At 51.0% G+C, this 18,257-nt stretch overlaps 7 protein-coding genes across 7 annotated transcripts; 2 read left to right on the top strand and 5 right to left on the bottom strand.

Moving 5' to 3' along the window:
• Positions 1-875: 875 nt before the first annotated feature.
• On the bottom strand, positions 876-1,712 carry AA0111_g1607 (hypothetical protein; the record flags this gene model as incomplete). Its single annotated transcript, XM_028647285.1, has 1 exon — positions 876-1,712. One exon carries the CDS (start codon positions 1,710-1,712, stop codon positions 876-878), a length of 837 nt encoding a protein of 278 aa, XP_028510974.1.
• A 748-nt stretch (positions 1,713-2,460) lies between these two features.
• Positions 2,461-4,217, bottom strand: AA0111_g1606 (hypothetical protein; the record flags this gene model as incomplete). The annotated part of the gene is made up of 5 exons (XM_028647284.1): positions 2,461-3,300; positions 3,351-3,702; positions 3,766-3,803; positions 3,853-3,935; positions 3,986-4,217. The coding sequence occupies 5 exons, from the start codon at positions 4,215-4,217 to the stop codon at positions 2,461-2,463; spliced, it is 1,545 nt and encodes a 514-aa protein (XP_028510975.1).
• Positions 4,218-5,193: 976 nt separating this feature from the next.
• AA0111_g1605 (putative Xaa-Pro aminopeptidase) lies at positions 5,194-8,141 on the bottom strand (the record flags this gene model as incomplete). Its single annotated transcript, XM_028647283.1, has 4 exons — positions 5,194-6,807; positions 6,856-7,795; positions 7,843-7,987; positions 8,039-8,141. 4 exons carry the CDS (start codon positions 8,139-8,141, stop codon positions 5,194-5,196), a joined length of 2,802 nt encoding a protein of 933 aa, XP_028510976.1.
• A 1,673-nt stretch (positions 8,142-9,814) lies between these two features.
• Positions 9,815-11,263, bottom strand: AA0111_g1604 (hypothetical protein; the record flags this gene model as incomplete). Its single annotated transcript, XM_028647282.1, has 1 exon — positions 9,815-11,263. One exon carries the CDS (start codon positions 11,261-11,263, stop codon positions 9,815-9,817), a length of 1,449 nt encoding a protein of 482 aa, XP_028510977.1.
• A 276-nt stretch (positions 11,264-11,539) lies between these two features.
• On the top strand, positions 11,540-13,849 carry AA0111_g1603 (hypothetical protein; the record flags this gene model as incomplete). The annotated part of the gene is made up of 6 exons (XM_028647281.1): positions 11,540-11,819; positions 11,908-12,222; positions 12,271-12,290; positions 12,338-12,688; positions 12,760-13,674; positions 13,727-13,849. 6 exons carry the CDS (start codon positions 11,540-11,542, stop codon positions 13,847-13,849), a joined length of 2,004 nt encoding a protein of 667 aa, XP_028510978.1.
• A 351-nt stretch (positions 13,850-14,200) lies between these two features.
• AA0111_g1602 (hypothetical protein) lies at positions 14,201-15,592 on the bottom strand (the record flags this gene model as incomplete). The annotated part of the gene is made up of 2 exons (XM_028647280.1): positions 14,201-14,842; positions 14,897-15,592. 2 exons carry the CDS (start codon positions 15,590-15,592, stop codon positions 14,201-14,203), a joined length of 1,338 nt encoding a protein of 445 aa, XP_028510979.1.
• Positions 15,593-15,994: 402 nt separating this feature from the next.
• AA0111_g1601 (hypothetical protein) lies at positions 15,995-17,843 on the top strand (the record flags this gene model as incomplete). The annotated part of the gene is made up of 3 exons (XM_028647279.1): positions 15,995-16,175; positions 16,229-17,665; positions 17,719-17,843. The coding sequence occupies 3 exons, from the start codon at positions 15,995-15,997 to the stop codon at positions 17,841-17,843; spliced, it is 1,743 nt and encodes a 580-aa protein (XP_028510980.1).
• Positions 17,844-18,257: the final 414 nt, after the last annotated feature.

Here is an 18,257-nt window from a genome sequence, read left to right as displayed (position 1 = left end):
AGATTTGTCAAAGGATATAGACCAAAGCCAGCATCTTGTGATTGCTTAGCTGCCGAAATGAAGGCAAGACGACCCGAGAATGGATGGAATGAGACTGGATGTCCATTTAATCGGAGTAGGTGCTTTAGCTCGTGCGGGGTATGCACTCCCGAAAGCATTCAACAGAATTATGGGTACCACCATCTACCACTCGTCTCTTACTCACGATGCGATGTACAATATATATTTTGTCGATTCAAAGTTTTTCATCAAATCTCCTATCGGAGTCTTGGCGCAATGGTAGCGCGTTGGTTTTCGGCTTGTGCCTGATGTCACCAAAGGTTGAGGGTTCGGTAAGCTTCATTCATACCTCCAAATTAAAGTTTCTATCCCTAACAAAATCTCCAGAGCCCCTTGGACTTCGAGTTCTGTCCTTTGACAAGTCTTCCTTTTTTGCACTTTTTTGCACCACTTGCGACAAGCTCATGGAATGTGTGCCGAGGTCGCTTAGCAATCGAAGTATGGCGCGCCAATGCCTACAGTCCTCTCCGACTTTGACCCATCAGGAGGCCCCACGCAAGACTGAAAACTTCATGCAATTGCTCCCCAAGTGCATGATAAGTGGGCTTTTCACAATTTATTGTTAGTAATGTGTTCGCTACATGCTGCTCAAGTGGGATGTTCGGCAGTGGAAGAAGATCACATTTTGGTCTGTTATCGGCGGCTTGAAGAGACGGTATAGACAAGGTGATAGACATGGATATTTCTTAGACAAAAGTTTTCTACAAACGCTTCCATACAAGCAAAGTTACCATACGCCAGATTCATGCAATCGCTAACAAACAAGACATAGTGCATGCACCCAACTAACGCTCAAGTAACAAGCACTGACAGCATTAGTTCCGCGGCTTGCTCCATAGCTCCTCCGGGTCCAGTTGCCGTCCTGGCGACACGCCATTGTTCGGCTGCGATCCGGAGTATTCGATACCACAAGCGCCTCGGTCTAAAGCAAGCGTGTTCAGGTCCCAATGAAGTTGTTCCTCAGGGTCTGTCGCTAAGCTCGTACGCGTACGTCCTTGGGGCTGGTACGACGCTTGCTCGACGTTCGAGTTATTGGACGCCATCAGCGAAAGTGACAGAGAGTCGAGCTCAGTTGCGAACTCCATCTCTTCTTTGCTAGCTTCTAATGCAGAACAGATATTACTCGGCCGAGTCTTAGATTTGAGCTCCAGCTCATACACGCGCTGGTCACGCGAAAATTCTGCTTCGAGCTGTCGGTGCTCAGCGTACCACTGCTCATACTGCTCCTTACTCATCTGCTCCATAGGTGGATAAGTCGCGTTGTGTTGCGTCTGTCGCTCTTCCCAGATCTTTGCTGCTTCTGCTTGAATGCATTCGTTGCAAACGAAGGGTGCATCCACTGTATTACCATACGGTTCGATGCAGTTTGCGCCGCAATCCTCGACTAGGTCTGTACGAATGCGATGTGAACAGAGAAGCTGATGGTACAGACGACCTTGACATGGCGCGAATCGCTTGGAACGAATGTTGTTAAATGAGGAAACAGGTATTTGCTGCGATGTCGACGAAGATGCGAAAGGTGAGTTGGTACCTTCGTCGGGAGTGCTAGTCCAGCCCCATCTACACGCCATGACGAGGTTGGCGTGAGACATGGTATCGTCGGAGACTGTGGACGTTGGCATAGTCCGAAACGCACTGTTCGAGAAATCCATGTTGAGGTTGTGGATCAAGTTCGCAATGGGAATTGCGGGTGATGTGCGGGTGGCGTCAGCTGACTACGCGTGGTTGCCTTGAGTGGTGGCGGCTATGAATACTGTCGATGTGTCCAAAGAACGGAATAGTCGATGGTATGGACGGTGCAACGCGACAATGATCAAGGACCGAGTTGAGTAATCGGCGTTGTTCGTTCGACGGCGTGAAGGTGCATCGTATGTGCACAGGGCGCTCCAGTGGTGTGACGCTAGCTATCGCAAGGCGCTCAATCTACAGTCAGTCGACAGTGAGAGTGTATTTAGTGACTTCAGTAAAGCGGGCCGATAGTAATGGGTCGCACGAGTGTGCACTTGAATCCTTAATAGATGATGTGCTGCCGGGGCCTGATGTGCAAGCGGATAAAAGTTGGTGAGTCGCGACGCGCTGGCCCAAGTTCGCGATGGGAGCTAAGCCTTGTACGGGCCGATGACGCTGTATAACCTTGGAAGCTTCTAGTCTCGCCAAGTCAGCATCCAGCCACTCCTCGAGCTTCACAAAAGTAACACGAGTAGTTCTGATTAAGATAAATAAAAACAGAAACGCGAAGAGGCAACTCGTCGTCTCAGCATACTGTATGTGTCGTCATATAGGGAGATGCCCAGAGAAGGGGGTGGCAAAGAAGTAAAACAGGGAGGGGGTCAATTGATTGTACCACTGCTCATCGCCTCTTTCAATTTGTCTATCATACGACCTACAAATTTCAAGTCCCTAGACCAAGAACCTAAAACCCCGCTCCGCACCAATTCCTGGGACAGCGTTGATCGCGCCTTCAACGTGTTCTCCCCGTGCAAGTTTCTTGTTCAGCCTTCCCAGGATGATCCGCATGATGACCGTCATAATGATGGCCAGTGCTGCAGTTGCGCAATCCACACTGAGTGGTATTGTCAAGTCCGGCTGTCCACTCTTCGGCTGCGGGTACATATAACTTGCATAAATCGAACTAGTATTACTGATCGCGTTTATGAAAGCTAGTGCGGCCGCTCTCTTTGCTGGCGGACGGGGCAAAGAATTGGAAATCCAGGCCAAAGCGACAACGTAGCCAGTATAGACACCAGGGACCATCAGCATCATGGCGACGTAACGGGGTGCGGTAGCTGTTGTAGCTGCAGCCAGGATAAAGGCTGCTACACCCACGCAGAGTGGGAGAACAATGTGGAAGAATCGTTCGCCAGTGCGATCGGCATGCCAGGCGTTGAGGTAGGTCGTGATAACTGCCAGGACATAAGGTGGCGCTGTCAACAACAGCGTCTCGATGTTTGGGTATCCAAGGGTTTTGACCACTGTTGGGAAGAAGTTGGTAACACTCGCTGAAGACACAATCGCGAGAAGAAGAATGGTGAGCACCCAAGTCTTAATATCGAGCAATGCGAGCTTTAGGCCGTGGAAGAAGGTCTGTGACTCTGCGGACACCCAATCATCTTCTCCAACATCTTCCTGAAGTCGGTACACGGCAAGTTGGCGCTCTTCTTCCGTGAGCCAGGAAGTAGTTCGAGGGAAGTTAGGCAGAACCCAAAAGGCTCCAAAAGCGATCGCAACGGTGATGACACCCTACAGAGTCAGCACTTGACGTATGTACTCACATCGCTTGTGACACTTACTTCAATTATAAATACCCAGCGCCAAGCTCGTAGACCTTGCGTACCGTCCATATTACTCGTGATCCCCGCAGTGATTAAACCACCAAACGCTCCCGATATCAGACTCCCAGAGTATAGCACTGCCGTCCTCAAACCCAACTCTTTCCTTGTATACCAGGCGCTAAGGTAAAACAAGCACCCTGGGAAATATGCGGCTTCGATGAACCCGAGGAAGAAACGGCACACCACAAGTCCAGCGAAGTTCTGGCATGCGGCGGTAGCACCAGATATGATACCCCAGACGATCATGCATGTAGGCAGGTATATGGCCGGTTTGCCGGTCTTATTGAGGAATAAATTCGAAGGAATTTGCCTGATGTAAGTGTTTACAGTCAGTGTTTGTCTTGTATGCAATTTGTAACGGGGAATTCCCTACATGAGAATATAGCCGACGAAGAGGATGGAAACGGTAGTCTATCGGAATCAGTGGAGTGCTATCTTTAAGTGATTCATCAATACGCACTTGGTACTGCACGCTCGTGAGCTCCAGCTCATCTTGAAGACCTGCTAGGCGAACGGCAGCGATGTTATTCCTGTCGAGGTAATCTAAGTTTTATCAGCACTGTCTTCACATAGTCTCAGCTGTCAAGGCATACTCATAATATACATCAGGATAATCATCGGCAACAACCTCGTATCGATCTTCCTCCTCATCTTCTTTTCCGCCTCCAATCTTTCCTCGGCGCTCATAGCGGCGACTAGCGGCGGCGCAACAAGCTTGCGATGTCCATCCACGGGCTCATTTCCAGCTTCAAGTGTCGTGGGCGCAATCTTGTCATCGGAGATTTGCTCAATCGAAGGTTTTTGGTCGTCAGTAATTCTCGCCATGATCGCTGTATCAGCGCGCGACGGGCGACTTGGTGAGCCTGTTCTTGTAATATACAATGTGCGACGGCGTTAGGCGCAAGCAAAGTGAATGCGAAGGCGCAACGATAAGAGACACCAAGCAACAACGCGGGGCCCCAAGCTTCCACTTATACGAAGCTTGCCGTACTTCCATGCATCTACAGGGGTAGCTCGCGCCATTTACGTCGTCCAACCTCAAAAGACACATCGACGCACACCCATATCACGTAGCCGAGGGACGGTAGCCGACAACCGTACAGGAATGTCGGCCCGCCGCAGAGATCAGCATCTCACGGCAACGGAACATAACATGCGATTCGTCAATCGGGGTATCAGTTAGTCGTAGTAATATGCTGATGCAACGGTGTGCATGCGACACGGGCTGGGTGTGGTTTAGTACCCGTTGGTGTTGGAGGATAAACGGACATGCGGGGTGAAGATCGACCGAAGCGTCATAGGCTAGCGTCACGAAGAATCCGGGGTTGCTGCACGGCTTATGGAACGGCGGTACCTCCGATATCGACGCGATTACGCAACCTTTCGTATCATGTATCCTCTACGTCCGTTCCATATAGTTTCGACTACATCGCAATACCTTATCGACTAGCCGTGTACGCAGTAGTTCAAAAGGGATAGAAGAATTTCTCGACAAGTACCTGGGGAGTGACTATCTTTCGTATAGGCCAACACAGCCGATGACGCCTGAAGAGCTCGCATCGAAAGCTGTTATAGTTACAACATTCGACAACACTCGTCAAGAGTTTGCACGATACGAGAACGTCGCATCCGGACAAGACAAGAATGCGGTAGGTTTCAATGTTCGGCTACTTGGTTGGTCTTGTAGCATGATAGACATGCAATAAAACGTATATTGGATATGTATTAGCAGAACCGAGAAGATAATGACAACGTATATAGCTTTCCCGCAGCCGGCGATAGGTAACCAGCTATCACTCCATTAACGTAAAAAGAACGTATCTCTCATCAACGCATCACGCTCGAAACGCCTTTGGTGATCACCCTCCTCATATCGCCCCAGCTGATATCTAGCAATGTCATGATCTTCGATATTAGTTGACCTTCTGTTGGTAAGATCTCTCCTCCCTACGGGTAGAGACTGTGCGCTGTGTTGCTGCCATGGATTATGTGAAGCCAAAACTGGCATAGATGGTCTTGAAGCAAGAAACCGGTCTGGAAGTGCAGCTTGGTCTTGCTGCTGCCTTTTCACCCGAGCACCTTCCTCTAGACAATGGAGCCTTAATTGCAGAGATTCCAACTTCTGTCGTGTGGCCTCCGCTTCTAGAGGTTCTGCAGACAGGAGGGTCTTGGGTAGCCTTTTGGAACCACAGCCTTTGGCCGACGTGGGGAGTGTGGTAGCTGTGAGAGTTTGTTGGCGCCACGAGTCAGGGTTCGCATTGTTCGCTGACTGTTCGCGTTGAGTATGTGGTCGCGGAACCTGGCCGCTCGGCACCTGAGGTTGAACTGTACATGAGAGAGGAGCGGTGCCACAACGTCGAATCCGGTGGGCTTCTCTTGTCTCGCTAGGTCTGACCGACATAGATCGAGGTGGAGGCAGTGTAATTCTTTGTCGCTTATCGAGGTTGATAGTGCAAGCCGATGCACCGACGGACAACTCGTCAATCTGTGGTGCCGCTGATGGGACTTCATCATACGATAGTGTGGTGTTCTTTATTCCCAGATCAGGTTTTACAATATGCTTCGCCTCAGGCTCTGGAAAGCGGTGAGTAGAGTTTGTAAGATTTTGACGCAACCGATCTAGCGTTTGGACGAGTATTGCACAGTTCTTGCACATAGGTGTGCTTTCGAACTCCCGAGTCGGTCGCGATGAGGAAGCTAGGCTAGAGGCGTTGCCCATGTAAACATGCTGGACATTCGAGCTTATCTCGCCACAAACCGGCTGTAGTTTCTTCGTGTTCGTTGAAGGGCATGGCACCGTCTCTCCTGGGTTGCGTTTGCGCTGCCATTGCTGGACTTTCTCTTCCGTACTCATCGAGTGTGAGAAATTCGCAAGGATCGAAGGGCCTGCAAAAGACTCAACGTGCATATCGTACTGCTGCGTAAAGTCTGCAGGTAGAGTCGTGGCTCTAGCAAGCGGCTTCTGCAGGTGGTGCGATGGCGTCTTCTTCGAGATCCCGGGAGCGCGGCGCATAGGTTGCTCTACGTGGCCACTCATCCTTCGTTGCGGAGCGAGGTTTGGAGCTGGTAGATCTATAGTACCACTCTTCCCGTGTCGGATGATTTCAAGCATCGCGTCGCCCTTTGGGGCCGTTGTCAGGTTTTCGTACCCACAAGAGGTAATGAGGATGTCGTCTTCGATGCGGACACCGCCCACGGGCATATACCGCTCCAATACTTCCACATTGATAAAGTTGCGGTGGACAGGTGATGGAAGGTAGAAATGTTGCAAAGCGTAGACAGAGAAATAAATGCCAGGCTCGACTGTAACAACCATGCCCTCTTCGAGGTGGCTGCTTTGCGGATCAGACGGCGCGCGGCAGGTCTCGGGGTCATATACTGGTATGTGGAAATTTTGCGGGTAAAGGGACGGTGCCTAACATTGTGTTAGCTGTTTATCAGCACGATTATCGCTTGCGCTTACCTGCTGGTACACTGGCTTTCCTCTCCTTACACTCATCAGCTGTGCCTGACCCACGTCATGCACCTCGAGGCCAATGTGATGTCCCAGCCCGTGCGGGAAGAATGCTCTACTTGTACCAGCCTTGTAGATCTCTTCCTTCGTTCCATTATGGAGAATGCCCAGCTGCAATAGGCCATCGATAGCGATCTGGTGTGCCATGATGTGCAGATCCAGATACCTCACACCAGGTTCTAACCGTTTGATACATGTCTCTTGCATACGTTGGACCAGCTTATAGATGTTCTCTGCCTCTTTGCTCGGCCAAGAAGCGGACAACGGGAAACTGCGTGTAATGTCACTTGCATATAGTTCGTACTCGCATCCTGCGTCTAAACACATGAGTTGTCGACCTGCGAGATCTTCATTGTTCGCGTCATAATGGAGAGTTCCAGCGTTTGGCCCAGAAGCAGCGATGGGATCATAAGCCTGTTGCTTTGCTTGATGCGATATGCACACATCCATGAACAGACCCTCAACTTGTGCTTCGTTCTTGAATTCTGCGATGTTAGCGAGCACTTCTCGGTGCGCTTGCGAGCTGATATCATTCGCCTTCCGAATGAGCTTGATCTCGTGATCGTCCTTGATCATACGACATATGTTCATGGCTGGCTGAAGGGCTGTCGAGTCGATGCGAGGCTTCAGGTTCTCGCAACCTGGGAATTGCGATGACTGGTGCATAGTGTAGATACTAGCCTGTCGATTACCGATCGCCCATCCTTGGATGGCGTATTCAAGCTCATCTGCGTAAAATACTTGATCAACATCGTACTTCACAAGCGCCTCGGCAAGCGTAGAGCCACGGCCATTCCAGATAACGCGCTCAGGCTTGATGCGTGGGATGAATAAAGAGAGTTCGTCGCGTCGCGTGTCGTACGTCAGATGGCAGTCAGGCTCATTACATCTTCATACCATCAGCACGATCCTCACATTACTCCCAGATCAACGCACCCGCTCAAGTAGTAAAAGTATCGGCGTTGTCGGAAGGGTGCTGGCATGTCGCTATCCTCATTATTCCTCGCTGGCTGACCTGGGAGGTATATCACGCCTTCTTCAACACCCAGTTTCTCTTGCACTCTCCGCGCATGTTGTTTTGCTGCGCGATGTTAGCTCGATGCCTGCTCCACTTTCATCTCCCAATACTAACCGGGATATTTCTCGAACGGAGTCTCCGCCTCGAGGTGCAACCAATACTCGTTGTCCTCCCATCTCAAGCGCTCAGAGAGACCTTTCGCATCGAGAACTTCCATCTTGATACCTCGTACTACCTGGGCGAAGGACTGCGAATGCGAAAGGTTGCAGCACCGATGGAGATGCGACCGGCGTTTTAGTGTTGTCGAGGAGCTCACCGGTAAAGCCACCGCATAGCGCACGTGCCCTCGACTCCGGTCAATCAACCGGGAACGATGCGATCGTGGACAAGATTGACGCATTTGGCCCCTTCATACTTACAGATGGATTGGTACTGATCGAAAGCGTTCCCTCAAAGCGAGAGGCCAAGATAGTATCATCGCGATTGCCAATGCACAGGTTCGACCAAGTCGCTCAGGTTGCCTCACCACCCCGCGCCCTGCTTTTCATGCCCAACTACTGTGCAACATCGTGTTCATGCGGCATTCGTGCCCATGTGCACTTCTGCATATTCTCACTGCGTCTAATAGGTGACACGAAAAGATGTACACCGATTCCGGGTCAAGCCAACAAAGGAATATGAAAATTGCAAGGTGTTCGGTCTGAGGAGAGCGCTGATTGGTCGTCGATCTTGACCGGTCACCGGTCAAGATGTCGAGCTACGAGAGGCACGAACGGACTTGTCAGACTGAGTAATGTCGCACAAACAACGAGCCGATCCTGACATATTATTCGACCATTATGTGCGTGTATTAGACTTTGGCTATGAATACGAACAAGACCGACACCGGATATTCCTGAGCATCAATGCCGACGCCTATACAATCACAGTCTTCCTTATAGGGTTTGAAGGCCGCGAAGATGAAGAATAAAACATTCATCAGCTACCTAGGAAGTCGCCAGCCTTAAAATCATCGGACGTCTTATTCGTGATGATCAAAATAGGGAGGGACCAACGTCGAGACCAAGCCACAGAGCATACCTGATGACCAACGCTGAAGGTACTCAGTGTTACGAACCCAGGCTTGGAACTTCCACTCAGCCTTCACGCTGGAGAGTAGAAGGAGGCAGGTCCGAGCTCAACACCCCCTCGAGTAGAAATGGAAGTTGTTGTAGCTTCCAAAGTTAAGCGCAAGCTGGGTTGCTTCACGGCGACATGTGTTGCCGTATTGGGGGCCCTTGATTTCTCTGCCGGACGCGTCAGGCAAGGCCAGGCTAGTGTTGGTTCTGTCCATATTGGAGACATTGTGAAGGAAGTCGAACATGGTGTTGTCGCCACGCGAAGTTACCTGACTTCGCATTTAATCTGGTAAGGAATGTTTCTATGTGACTTGTATTTGATATGTGCACTAGTTTTGTAGATACAAATTTTAGGACACAGACAGTCGTTCTGAACCGGTGCTTGTCGCTTGTAAAACATGACGTTTGAGGGGTTTAGCATTAGGCACAAAACAATGTGCGGTTCGTTCTCCTATTCAACCAACGCGTTCTGTTTACAGGTTGTGTATACCGTATTGATGCGTGTCCGTCAACGGTATCTTGTCATCTTTTTCGTTAGGTTTTGGGCCTGATGTCGAATTTGGAGAAGAACAGTTGCTTAATCAGAGCAGAAAACATATTCAGGGCGTGGGAAACTAATACACGAAGGCAGTTGACAGGAAACAAAAGGTGCGGCCATATACGTATGTCATAAAGGTTGCAATTGAAACACGGTGCATTGTCAGCATTGCTCCGGAAAGCAGCCACGGAATATCTAAGGTGGTAAACATGCACTATGCAAGAAGTCATGGTACTACTCGTCGTCGTCGTCGTCATCCTCGTCGGTAAAGTCGTTGTCATCGTCATCTCCCATTTCCTCATCTTCATCTTCGTCCGAGGCGTTAACCAGGTGTCTCTCTTCTGGCCACTTCACAGTCACTTCCTCTTCTAGCTCCTTCCAGAACTTGCCCATATCCGCCCCCGTATGCTCCTTCACCGTTTTGGTCGCTGTCGTTGACTCATCGTCTTCATCCTCTCGCTTGAATCCCACGTGCATGTGATCTTGCTGCAAGATACCGACTTTCAAATGGTTGAGGGCAAGCTTCTTATCTGTGGATAGCCTGTGAAAGAATTCCTTCCAGAAATTGGGCTTGTGTCCGAACGGCGCAGCGGCAACAGCGGGAAGGTTCATCCTCCAAAGACTTAAATCTTCTAAAGTCGCTGCGAACTTCTTGATCAGAGCGACAAGAATATCAGCACGAGCGCTCAATTGGCCAAGTTCGAGCTTCTTCAAGAGTGGTAAAGCGATTGTAGCGGGATCAAGGAAGGTCGCGCTACTTGCACCGGCAGCAAGCTCTGGAGTACCCAACCACTGCAGAAAGTCCTCATTATTGGCTACCAGATGTTTCTCGAAGTTCAAGCGGAGGTGTACCAGATTTGGGGTAAAGTGGAGAAAGCGTCGAAGTGATCGTCCCGCGTTCGGGTCGGCAGACGTTCCGTTGCTGTGGGTATGCAGATAGCGAGGCTTAAGATCCACATTCAACAGCAATGTAGTTGTATTCTGAAGTATAGGCCCAACGGTTGGCCGAATGTAATCTGGGAGGAAGAACGCTGTGTCTGGAAGGCCACGCTGGCGGAGTAGGACCTCGAATTCAGTTGGCCTACGGTTCGCCTTGCCCAGAGCGTACAACACACTGGAAAAGACGCGAGATGCGAAACGTGTACCGAGTTCATGCGCGAAAGAGTCGCGATCGGAGAAGCGAAGTTCAATCCCGGTCTCGCGGTGAACGGTTGTAGCACCCCAGGAGCTCCAGCTCTTGCCATCGCGAACCCGATTACTAGCGTTGAAGTCGCGGATCCCGATGGTGGAGAGATTGTCGAGACGCTCAAATGCTTCTGTGAGCATTTCGCGATCGATTCCTGTACTCAACAACGTCTTTTGATCCTCGTAGCCTTGTATATAGCATGTAGCGGCATCTTCATCCTTGAACCGCAGTGGTATCTCACCATAAACATTGGTGGCAATGATGATATGTGATAGTTTCTTGGAGAGGCTCACGTGTTTGGATATGTCGATGAGTGCTTGCAAACTCTTGTGCGTAAGCATGAACTGTTTCTTGAAAAAGAACTCTTTCGAAAACCATTCGTAAAGCGACTTCTCGGTCTGTTTGCACGCCAGGCGGAGTGATCCTAGATCTTCGGTAGGAAGGTACTCTGAGACGGTGACCAGTAGTTCCAAGGGTATCGTGAGAAGCGATGCCATCTTGACAAGTAGTGAGGTTGGCGGAGTTTAAGATTTTAGGTACAATGACGGCGATGCTTTTGGTACGATGCTGTCTTATCATGTGTGAACGCGTCGATCTCGCGAAGGCAGAAACGGACGCTGTTCCGCTTTGGGGGCTGATGCCTAAGGGCGCTCCTTCCGGACCCAGGCCAGCGTCTCACCGGACGCCTGATCCCGTCTCAACCAAATGTTCAAATAGCCATCTTTCACCTCCAATAGAGTCGCATCACATCTTCTCCAACTTCAATTAAACCAATGGCTCGCAAAGCTGCGCAGAAAGCCCCTGCGGCCTCTCCCCTTGATGGATGTACCATCGCCGCGTCTGGCCGCTTCCCTAGTGGAGTAACTCAATCGGCACTACAGGCGCGTCTAACGTCACTCGGCGCCGCATTCGCGTCAAGCGTATCAGCAGACACGACCCATCTCATCGCAACTGAGAAGGATTTTGAGAGCAACTCTACAAAAGTCAAGGCTGCAGCCGCACACAACGTGCCAGTTGTCACGCTTCATTGGCTCGATGAATGCGAAACGACAGGTAAGTTCTGGATAATTTGTTTTTTTCTTCGAATCGCCATATACGCCTCGGGATGCTACAAGGATGTCCAAATTGACATTGGGTACAGATTCCAAGGTCGATGAGTCGCAATATCTGCTGTCTTCTGCTGCTGTGGCACCAGCTCTAGTCCCTGCTCAGAATGGGTCAAAGAAGCGCGCAGCGTCATCTGCCTCACCACCTGCAACTGCGCCGGCCGAGACTAAGAAGCCCAAAATCAAGGAAGACGCGAAAGTCGGCGACGGCCAAAATGCTAAATCCAAGCAAATTGCCATTTCTGTAGACGAGTTCTGCCCTCTAGCCAACTATCAAGTCTATATCGACAACAGCGATGGCACCATCTACGACGCGTCACTCAATCAAACAAACTCGAGCGCGAACAACAGTAAGTGATACGAGTTCATCCGATCTTTCCAAATACTAACGATACCAGACAAGTTTTACATAGCTCAGGTTCGTATGATCTTGCAAACGTCTTGGTTCTCTACTAACTTTCCAAGATTCTCACTAATGGCACCAAATATCAAACCTGGACACGATGGGGACGTGTCGGTGATCGTGGTCTAATGAAAATGCTCGGAAACGGAAGTTTCGACGACGCCATGAGGGAGTTTGAGAAGAAGTTCAAGGACAAATCTGGTCTCAGATGGGCAGACCGTGGTGACGAGCCAAGAGCTGGCAAATATGCTTATGTGGAGCGATCCTACAACCCTGACTCGGACGACGACGACGAAGATGATGCTAACGCTGGCACTGCTTCCGGAGACATGGATACCAAGGATAGCGCTCCACCTGCTGAGAGCACCTTGTCTCGTCCTGTCCAGGATCTCATGAAGCTCATTTTCAATCAAGTAAGGCTACAGCATCCTTCCTACTTTTGGTAACAGGCTGTTCACAAAGACGTCAAGCTAACAGTGGCAAGGACTACTTTAACGCAACCATGAGTGCGCTCAACTACGATGCCAACAAGCTCCCACTGGGCAAGCTGAGCAAAGGTACTATCGCTCGTGGTTTCCAAGCACTGAAGGACCTTTCGGTGTTGATCGACAACAACGATGCTACGTCTAGAGACGAGGTGGAACGCCTGTCAAACCAATACTTCTCCATCATTCCCCACGCGTTCGGTCGTAATCGTCCACCAGTCATTCGAGACATCAACCTGCTTAAGAAGGAGATTGAGCTACTCGAGAGTCTCTCGGACATGAAGGAGACGGCTGCTATGCTCAAGGATCAATTGAAGGACAAGAGCGACGTCAACAAGCTTGACAAGCAATTCCAGGGATTGGGCATGAACGAGATGTCGCCTCTGGATCACAAGAGCCGTGAGTTTGTTGAGATCGACGAGTATCTCAACAACTCAAAGGGCAAGACGCACAATGTCAGCTACAAGGTCCAAGAAATCTTCCGCATTGAACGTCAAGGAGAATTCGAACGTTTCGACAAGAGCAAGTACTCGAAAATTGCCAGCAATCGTCGTCTACTCTGGCACGGATCTCGTGTTACCAACTATGGTGGTATTCTGGGTCAAGGTCTCAGGATTGCCCCACCCGAAGCTCCCGCCACTGGATATATGTTTGGCAAAGGTATCTACCTTGCGGATATGTCTTCCAAGTCCGCCAACTATTGTGCTTCGTATAATTCCGGAGGTACCGCTTTGCTTCTCCTCTGTGAAGCTGAACTTGGTAACCCCATGCACGAGCTTACCGATGCATCGTACACTGCTGGAGAGGATGCTATCAAGAAGGGCATGTACAGCACGTTCGGTATGGGACAGACAGGTCCGAGCAAGTGGAAGGATGCAAGTTGCATGAACCCAGCCTTGAAGGGTTGCATGATGGTAAGTACACTCTTGTCCTAGAATCTGGATTCACAGCTGACCATCATACTAGCCTGACGTATCAACACCGCCTGGTCCTACCAACGTACCCAACGCGTACTTGCAGTATAACGAGTACATCACCTATGATGTCGCGCAGGTCAAGCTTCGCTACTTGCTCCGCGTCCAGATGTAGACTCGCATTTCGTGCAAGTCTGGTCTTTTTCCAGGTTTATTGTCATGTCGCTGTTATCTTCCGTCTCGGCGTTCAGTCTTTTAGGGAGGGGGGGCGTTATCAGAGCATGGAGCCAGACAAAAGCGGCATCGTGTTATTACCTCTCAGTCATGCAATTCAACCTTTCTCACTCGCATGGTCTCGATTTTGCGCGTTATTGTGTGATGCTACTCCCACAGCCGTCGAATGTATTGAATCATTGAAAAAACAAGCATGGTATATTCGTCGTTAATCAAATACAAGCATTGCATAAGGCTGCTATACACATAGAGGCAGATCATCAAACACCAAGTCAAGACAAAACGACGGACTCTACTCGCGTCCACCGACCCTCCTCTCATAGTCGTCTTCGAGCCTGGAAGCATCGACAACTTCGACACCCTTGCCGAGACCGATCATATCGCTGCGAACCTGCCACCACCTGACGGTATGCTCACTTTCCTTGCCCTTTTGCATAGGGCCCTCGTCGTCCGTGTCTACAAGCCCGCCGAGACCAGTACCATCAGCGCCAACAACGACGATGGTCTGTGCGACCCACTTGCGTAGGTCCTCGATGTTCTGACCGTTCACACCGCTCAATGCGTCGACTACGTAAACAAGTTCAGGTCCGAGGTGTCTGAGCATATGCACGAATCCTGTGGTGGTGTTGAAAGGCATGACCATGGCAGGGTCCTCGACTAGACGGAGCGCTTGCGAGTGGAGAGTGTTCCAGAGTGTATTGTCAGACCCCCGAGTGCTTGGTGCTGGCGTGTAGACAACTGGCTCAATGGAAGATAGTTCCTCGCCCGGTGTGCGTGCAGGTGTGCTGATGGCAGAGTATGAGTCGCCAAGCGAAGACGATCCAGTGCGAGAGTTGGATCGGGATTGTGGGCGCGAGCGCAGGGATGGGGAGTAAATAAGTACGAAGAGCTTGGTCCTGGAGAAGTCGGTGTCGGGGAGGTGGGAGAGGATGGTCTGCAAGCTGTCAGTTTTTGAAGTGCGACAAGGGATACGGTATGGGGAACTTACAGCGTTCTCTTCACGGTACGAGCCCTCATCATCATCAACTCTGTCCATCAGGCTCTCGGCGCTGACGACCAGTACCACCGTCTTCCTCTTTCCGCTGTATTCGCCCCTCCCTTCAGCTTTGCGCACACTGGCCGCAAAGCTCCGTGCCTGCGCATCCACCGCAGCATTGCTATCTCGACTCTGGGCCTCGACATTCCTCCTGATAGTGGCCTCCTCGCTCCATCGCGAGTGATCGCCAAAAGCCTCGTCTTTGTCTTCTTCGCGAATCGAAGCAAGCGCCGCACCAGCAGCTGCACCTGCGGCTGCCCAACCCGCCGCCGTCTTCTTACTCACAGTATCGAACAGTTGCTGTGGCGATGGCGTGCGTCTGATGACGCCTTGTGCGCGACCAAGCAGTGTGCTGTCGCCGCCCCCATATCCATAGCCTTCACCGCCTCCCTCCCCTACGGGAAATCCAGATGCATCGCGTGCTGCAGGTGCCCTGCCTTGTCGCTTCTCAGTCGAGTCTTCGCCATAGGACAAGTCGTCGTCGGACGAGTAATCCCGACTATCCTCGCGCGCACTCCATACCCAGGCTGCAAGACCTGCGGTCGCGACTGTCACGGTGAGGATCAGAGGAACGTAGAAGCCGAGGGCGCTGCGGTTGCGCGAGTTGTTCTGGCGACGGTCGTAGCGGTCGTAGTTGAAAGAAGACATTGTGGCGTTTATGTCATGATAATTCGTCGATGTTTCGTGGCGGGTCAAACGCTGTCAGGAGTATGAGATTATTGTTTTGGTCGTCAGCCGCTGCCGCTCGGCTCCAGGGCAGCTTCCCTGTTGTTGACGCCCGCCGGTGGCTGGGGGGAGCTGATGCGCATGCTTGACACGTGCGTGCCTGCCGAGGCGAGAGTGTGCGAGTCAGTCTGTGAACTTTTGGCGGCGGGGTGACTCTTACACCCCACACGCACGTCTTTGTACCTGCAGCTACGCCCGGCGGACGCCAATACCGTCACACAAAAGACGAAGCAAGTCATCCGCTTCACACCACCAGGCCCGAACCGGCAGTCTATACATCCCAGACCCGTGTATACGTCGCGGCAACCACCTTTCATTCTCACAATGCCTCACGCGACGAGTCTTCCCGCTCCAGGCTTCCAGGCTCTCATCCTGTGCGGGCCTGGAGCCTCCTTCAGCACTTTCACATCTACGCCAAAGGAGATACCAAAGGCCTTGTTGCCCATTGCGAACAGGCCCATGGTCTGGTACCCCCTAGAATGGTGCTACCGCATGGGAGTCACAGGTAGAACATGGCGCGTATCCTCTTTCTGTAATCTCTACTCTAACAGGCTGCAGACATCACAGTCGTGACACCGCCAGAGTCATTAGAAGCCATCGAGGCTGCCATGTCGCAGAACCCACACCTTACAACCCTCCCTTCACCAAAACCAGACATCCTTGCGCCAAAAGATCTTTCACACCAGACTAGTACTGGCGACCTCTTTAGGCTACCGGAACTACAGAACGCGATCAAAGGCGACTTCATCGTACTTCCGTGCGATCTCGTATGTGAGTTGGACGGCACAGCACTTGCAGACGCATGGATGGTCGAGCAGGGTGGCTTTGCTGGAGCCAGTGGTGGACTAGATCATAACGGCGGCAAGATCGCATTCGGTGCTGGTGGTGAGAAGCTTGGACGAAGAGGCGGCATGGGTGTATGGTATCAGACCAAGGGAGAGGGAAGCAGGAAGAAGGAAGAAACAGACTTCATTGCGACAACACCACTACCCACACCCATCGTCCCAGTTCCAACAGACTCGCTACGCCGCAATATCTCGAAGCTCGTGTACTCAGTACCTACCGATACTCTGAACGACATAACCGAAGAGAACAAAACATTTCCTCTGCGGCATTCGCTCATTCGCAAGCACGCGCGGATAAGGATGCTTACGACACACCGCGATGCACATATATACATCTTCCCATACTGGGTCATGGAGATGATCAAGAAGAACGAGAAATTCGAGAGCATCAGCGAGGAAGTATTAGGATGGTGGGCAAAAGCAGGCTGGCAAGAAGGGCTCGGAGATAAATTAGGTCTGCGGCAAATACTGCAGGGCGAGGACGAAGAGTCGGATCACGGCTCGCAAGTCGTCGAAGAAGAGATCGATGTTTCCAGGTTCAGCACCACATACTCGGATAGCAACACAGAGTCAGAAACATCGGCACCCACCACACTCGCATCACGAGTCACAAAATCCTCCAGCATACCCAACTCGGCCAAATCACTCACCTCAAATTCTAAACTCACAGTACCACCAATCCTAGCCTATGTCCAACCCTCAGGCCCGAACGAACCGCTTATCCGCCGCGTAGACGACTCGCATCTGCTCCTAACCGTCTCCCTCCGCCTCGCCAAGCTCCCCTCAATCGAAGAAGTCTCCAAGGAACTTGCATCGCCATTCGCGCACCAGTCTAAGATTGTCCACAAAGAATCCATACCCCGGAAATGCCGCGTAGAGGCCGAGAACTCGTTACTTGCAGACAACGTTATTGTAGAAGAGAAGACCAACATCAAGGAAAGCGTTATTGGACCGAATTGCAAGATCAGTGAAGGCGCGAGACTGTTACGCTGTCTCTTGATGGATGGTGTGGAGGTTGGGCCTAATGTACAGCTTACGGATTGTATCTTGGGAAGGAGGTGTAGGATGGAAGGTGGAGATGCAAAGGATGGCGACAAGACTGTTCTCAAGGACTGTGAAGTTCAGGATGGGCAGGTTGTGGAGTGGGGTAGTAAGTTTCACTTGACCTTTTATGTGGAGAGAGCGGTGCTAACGATTATGCAGCTGAAGCGAAGAACGAGAAGTTTATGCGCTTTGACGTGGGTGACGATGTGGGAAGTGAGGGGTTCGGCGGAGACGAAATGGATGTCATGGATGGTGAAGATGGCGAAGGTATCCCGCTGCGGTAAAATCGCTGCCGAAACAAACGGGAGTAGCGTACATGACGATTACGAGCACACGATCTCAAGACGAGCTTATCTGAATGGAACAGATGTGACTTTGGCTGAACGCAAGACATGTAAACTGTTACTTCTCGTATCAATTTCAATTTTCTGGCTGGCCAAGTACGTCCTGATATCTTCTATCCGTTGTTTCGCTGTATGTTCGGCTGATATTCTAGTCTCGAGGAAGACAAATGCAGAGTTCACTGAACGTTCTCACACTATTTCGAGAGCGTATCGCAGGATTTCCACTGCAGTCAATCCTATTGGCGGTCGTGGTCAAGAAGTGTTTGCTATGTTGATGTCACAGCAGCTTGGCATCGCAGACGACCGCGTCTTCCAAGCTTATTATCTCTCGTCGCTGTCTCGTCCTCTTTAATG

Source organism: Alternaria arborescens, assembly GCF_004154835.1.
Source record: "Alternaria arborescens strain FERA 675 chromosome Unknown contig_3, whole genome shotgun sequence".
NCBI lineage: Eukaryota > Fungi > Ascomycota > Dothideomycetes > Pleosporales > Pleosporaceae > Alternaria > Alternaria arborescens.
The sequence above is the reverse complement of the archived record's forward strand: the minus strand, read 5'-3'. Positions and strand labels throughout refer to the sequence as shown.